Raw genomic sequence first — 5,785 nt, forward strand, 5'->3', positions numbered from 1 at the left:
AGCCCGAAGTTGAGTGACGCCACCTGGTGGTAGGAGAGTAGCTCTGCATGCCTTTAACTCAAAACAGGGATTCCACAAGATCAGCGCTCTGTGATTTTGAGCATGACAACGTCTTAAAGTGAACAAGTACAAACCCTTCACTTTAGCCAGGCATGGTGATGCACCTGAGGCTCACATAGGAAAATGTCTATACGTTCAAGGCCAGGCTGGTCTACACAATGAGTTCAAGATGGGCCTGAACTACATACACATAGCAAGATGCTATCTTAAAAAAAAAAAAAAAAAAATCACAATTGTGTCAAGATTTAGGGGTACAACTTATCCAAAACCACGGAGATAGTCAAAGGTGGGGCTGAGACTAGAAGCAAGTCTCCCAGGAAAACTCTTTCAACTCTACCATGGTTGACCCATCTATTTATCCATTTATATATTTTCTGTCCTTTTCTTGCCTTTCTTTCTTCCAGCTTTTCCCTGTTTTTACTTTTTAAAAATATCTAGTTTCAGGGGCCGGGGAGATGGCTCAGTGGAATAAGCGCTTCCCTGGCAAGTGTAAGGGCCTGAGTTTAATCCCTGGTTCCACAAAAAAATAAATAAATAAATAAATAAAAATAAAAATATTTAGTTTCAGATTTGTACAAAACATACAAGAATACAAAAAAAAAAAATTCCTCTAGCAGCCATTACTGTGTCACTTGATATTAATTTTGTTCTATATTTGCTAGGCAAATGTCCTACCACTAAGCTATGCCTCTAGCACCAAAAACAATTTTTTATCAATGGAAGTGCTAAAAGTCTAACAAGAGGAACTAATGTAGGACTCAGTGACAGAGACCTTCTCTACTACTGGTAGCCCTAGGTTCCATCCTCAGCATACAAAAATTATAAAAGAGTCTGACAACACCCTGCTTTAATAAAGGTATGGAAATTGGCACTCTCAGATGTTGCTATGAGAATATTCATTCCGCCCTGGCATGGTGGTTCACGCCTAAAATCCCAGCAGGAGGGACGAGGCTCACCACAAGTTCCAGGCCAACCTGGGTTACACAGTGACTTCAGTCTGAACTACACAGCAAGACCCTATCTCAAAAAAAGAAGGGAAAAAAAGAGAATTCCTTCCAAGGAAGCAATTCGGCCTCAAGGTTATACAAGCTCTTCCCCTTCGGCGCCGTTAGAACTTGGACATGAAATGTCTCCCAAAACTCCGTTAGAACTTGGACGTGAAATGTCACCATGCTAAATGGTGGCTGTCAGCTGAGGGGCTCTCGGAGAAGAAACAGGATGATGAAGCTCTAAGATCAAGAGTGACGGCATTATTGGACAGTGAATGATTGAGTGGTGGCAGAGATAGGAAGTGGAGCCTTGGTAAGGGAATGAGACACAGGTGTGACCTTGGGGACTCATCTGGTCCCCAGCCCTTTCCGCTCTGGCTTATTCCCTCTCTGTCTATTCCTGGCTGCCAAGAGGTGAGCAGCTCTCTCCACCATGACATTCCTGCATCAAGGCGGAGCAAATAGCAAGGAGCCAGCTAGCCATGGACTGAACCCCTGAAACTAGAAACCAAAACAAATCTTCCCACCTCTAAGTTGTTTTTCTCAGGTACAGAATCACAGCCACAAAAAGCTAACTAAAACAAGTGTATATTGTAAGGGACACAAAAGAAACTTCTGGCTTCCTGCAAGTAGGGCACTGATGGGCTGGTGGGAAGGAATGTACATGAATGTACTAAATAAATGAACAGCACTTATAGTTCTGAAATGCTCCGGAGGGCTGAGGGCATAGCCAATGTGAGGCTTAGACTCAATCTTCAGCACCACAAAAAAATAATAAAAATTGGTGCCAAGGAGATGGCTCAGTGGAATAAGCGTTTCCCTGGCAAGCACAAGGGCCTGAGTTCAGTCCCCAGTTCCACCAAAAAAAAAAATAAATAAATAAAAATAATAAAAATTAACAAATACTAATGAGAAAGCACATGGAGAGACTGGGCTTTGCCTCTGCATGACTACACTGAGGGCCCCTCCCTCCCCCCGGGCCTCTGCTCAGCCCTGACTTCAGCAGAGCTCCAGCCACCGAAGCATTTTTCACTGCAGCAGGATTTGCTCAAGACCTACAATGTGCATAAACTGACCAAAACAAGGCCCAGCTTGGTGGTGCATGCCTGAAACCCTAGCACTCAGAAGGGCTGGGCAGGAGATTTATGTGAGGAAATCAGGAGAACGTGGCAGGAGATGACCAACAGACCAGACTGGGAAGGCCTCACAGAAGAGGAGGACTTTTGAGGAAAGACTTAAGGAAGTAAAGAAGCCAAGTGAAAGCCTTTCACACAGAAGAGGTGGCAGGTGATGGTGCTGGGTGAAGGATCCCAGGGCTTGTAGCTGGAGCAGAGAGGAGGCACCAGGAGCTAAGGAACAGGCTTGTTAGTTTCTACTCTGAAGGAGATGCAGCACTGCTGGAAGGATTGGGCAGGGGAGTGACAAGACCTCTGTCATATTTAACAGGTCACCAGCTGCTGTGTGACCAACCGCTTTAGGAAAGCAGGAACAAGGAGACTGTGTGGAAGGTGATAGCCTTAGTGAGGTGGGGACAGTGGTGCTTGGTCGAGGCTCAGATAGCAGGGGTGGCGGAAGTGCTCAGGACTGGACAGATGTGTTTTGAAGAAAGAATCCACCAAATGTGCTGATGGTTGAACAGAGGACGTGAGAAAGGAAAACCAGGCGCTCAGCTCCGGTTGTAAATCTCCAGTATTTACTAAACATGTGGACTGCGGCGTCAGGCTGGCCATTGGACATCCAGATCTGCAGTTTCAAGGAAAGACAAAAGCTGAGAGGCTGAGTGAGCTCATCAACAAGGTTAGTGCATGGGGCTGAGCAGATAGCTCAGTGGAATATGTGCCTGCCTGGCAAGCATAAGGTCCATGAGTTTGATCCCTGGTACCACCAAAAACCAAAAAAATAAAGGCAAATGTAGACAGAAAAGATCCCTGATGTTTTAGCCACTCTTCCCAGACTTTTGGCTAAGATCAAGTCCAGATATTTTAGCCAGAAGTTCCTTTTTTCCTATCTCATTTGAGTGACTTTCCCTCTTTTCTAAGAACTCCAGCTACAACATGACAGTCCTCTGAGAATGAATGGTTACACTCCCGAGCTACCTCAGAGAGTGTGGCCCTGCCCCTGCAGACCCAGGTGTGGAAGAGGCTCCTACCTCTTCTCTGAAGAGCGGGCTATCCCCCAAGTGACATGCACTTGACACAATGTCACTCACCTTTCAGGGTAAGCTGAGACTTCTCAAAAGGGAGGGCCACTCCCGGCCGGCTGGAGCTGGCGGATGCCATATCATCACCATGAAACTGCAAGACGAGCAGAGAAATGGCTTAGACTCTGAGAGGAAAAGGTGGAAGAGCAAGCTCAAAGGCTGGGAGCGATGGCGCATGCCTTAAACCCAGGACTCAGAAGGCTGAGGCAGAAGGATCTCAGAGTTAGAGGCCAACCTGGACTACATAGTGAGGCTTTATCTTAAGAAAAAAAGTTGAAAAAAAAGCTGGAGTCAGGGAGATGGCTCAGTAGAGTAAGTGCTTGCCTGGCAAGCGCAAGGGCCTGAGTTCAATCCCCGGTTCTGTCAAAAAAAAAAAAAGCTGAGTTCAATTCATATTCAGATTTAAAGAGAAAGAGGCAAGAAAACATAAACATCTAAATAGCTGTGTGCACACTGCTTCCTGTTCTATCATATGATGATGTGGCTAACCAAGGAAGGCCACAGGACAGTTAACGGCAAAGCCAGGAGGAAGAATTTAGTGGAACATCTCCACCACAAAAGACAACTTCACAATAAAAAGATGATTTGTGTGACTATTTTCAAATGGGCAAATGATCCAAATAGACATCTCTCCAAAGATCTCCAAATGGCCGAGAAGCCCACAGAGATGTTCCACACTGTTCGCCGTCAAGGGTCCTTGTCACGCCATCTCAGCTAGAAGGAGCCTATCTGGCATTGCGGATGCGTCTCTTGCTCAGATATGATTTGGGGCCATCATCACTTGTCGTTTGGCAAATTTTGGTTCACTAAGCTATACAAGGGCCAGGGAGATAGCTCAGTAAATAGATGCTTGCCTGGCAAGCACAAGGGCCTGAGTTCAATCCCCGGTTCTGCAAAAAAAAAGCTATACAGATATTCCAATGTTGACATATAATTGCATATAATTGTACAATATTCAGAAAACCCCACTGTCCTGTCGCCACTCAGCCAGTCAGAGAAGCCTCCGAGCACTGGGGAGGTGGGGAGCCCTTGGTGGTAGAGACAAGTGTTCCAAAATCCTCGCTGTCAATCAAGAACTCCTACTTTGTCACTGGCAACAGATACTGTCAGTTGTTTCCCTTGAAAGGCCAGGTTCTTGCTTCATTCATTGGGAAGAAAATGTCTGCCAAATACCCAAATCTAGTAACTTCAGTTTGTCGGGAGTTGCTTCCAAAGTAAAAATGGTAATTCACAAAAAAGCAACAGATTTAGCCTCAACGCAGAGAGCTACCAGCGTGCCGGCACACACCCCTCCATCGATCAGGGCACCACCAGTGCTTCCGGCTGCTCCACACAAAAGGGGGGAACGTTGCCCGGAGCCAGGCCCGACCCCCACCCGCAGATTTCAGGGAGGGCGTCGTTCCTTTTAAGTCACAGCTATTCGCACTCATAGCTAATAAAAGACGTTCCCCTGAAACTGGCTGTCGCTTAAGTATTGAATGAGTTGCCCTGACACACGGCTGGCTCTAGGATATCTCAAGACAATGAACGCCCAGGACCCTCAGTCACCCTGAAATGTGGGTGTGTTTTACCTGCAGTGGTACAGCTCTGCAGCCGATCGTGCCAGGATGTGCACAGAACCTGTCTCAGCTCCCCTCCCCATCGCCCTCCTTCTCCTTGGTCGCCTTCCCCTCTGCAAACTATCTCCCTGTTCCCTGTTCCCTGTTCCCTGTTCCCTGGGCTTTATTTTGCTCTTTACATCAAGGCCACTGGAGTGAGGCCGGCTTTTCTCTTGATGCCGCAAGTGCGTCACGCAGAAGAGCACCATGCGCAGCGCACCCGTCGCACCTTCGCTGTGCCTTGGTGCAAATACGATCCCAGGGAAAAGGCAAGGAAGCAGCTGGAGATACTACGACGAAAACAGCTGTGACCTCGCCATGCCCAGAGCATCCCCAAGGCTGCCCACCGCCTGAGGACCACGCTTGAAAACTGCTGCTACTAAAGCCAGTAAAATCCCTGTTGTATTCAGCAGCCTCACGAGCTTCTTCCAATCTATTTGCTTCTCATCCTACTTCTGATTCCCAGGCATCTTCCCTACTTTTTTCTCCTTGCTGGGACAAAATACCTGACACCTAAAATTAAGGAAAGGAAAGAAGGTTTACTTAGCTCTCAGTTTTAGGAAGTTTTGGTCCATAATCAGCTGGCTCCAACTGATAATCGGAGGGAACTGTCCAGGACAGCAGGAGACACAGCAAAACAGCAAAAGCACCAAGAGCAAAGCTGCCGCTCCCCCTTCCCCCACCCCACCCCAGCCAACCCAAGCCTCTCTTCTTCCCTCATACTGTAAGCAGCCACCCACACACTCCAGGGCAGGTCACCCACACCATCTCCAGCCCTCCTCTCACTTGGAGATGAGGATGTTTACAAAGTGAGCGCCCAGCTTACTTAGGCTTTTATACTTCTCAAGCTGACAAAATGTATCAATCATTGCACTATGTTAAAGGGGGTTTTAGTGCTAAAAAGCCTTTATTTTTTCTTTCTTTGTTTTTTTTTTTTT

The 5,785-nt window shown here is 47.0% G+C and overlaps 1 protein-coding gene across 1 annotated transcript in view; it reads right to left on the minus strand.

The window, feature by feature from the left end:
- Wwp2 (WW domain containing E3 ubiquitin protein ligase 2) overlaps positions 1–5,785 on the minus strand; it is a 134,785-nt gene that overhangs the window by 113,617 nt on the left and 15,383 nt on the right. Inside the window, exon 2 of the mRNA XM_004625815.3 lies at positions 3,259–3,343. Within this exon, the coding sequence (XP_004625872.1) occupies positions 3,259–3,328 (70 nt within the window). The 5' untranslated portion in view covers positions 3,329–3,343. The remainder of the gene's footprint in view (positions 1–3,258; positions 3,344–5,785) is intronic.

Source organism: Octodon degus, unplaced genomic scaffold (genome assembly GCF_000260255.1).
Source record: "Octodon degus isolate 3935 unplaced genomic scaffold, OctDeg1.0 scaffold00011, whole genome shotgun sequence".
Lineage (NCBI taxonomy): Eukaryota > Metazoa > Chordata > Mammalia > Rodentia > Octodontidae > Octodon > Octodon degus.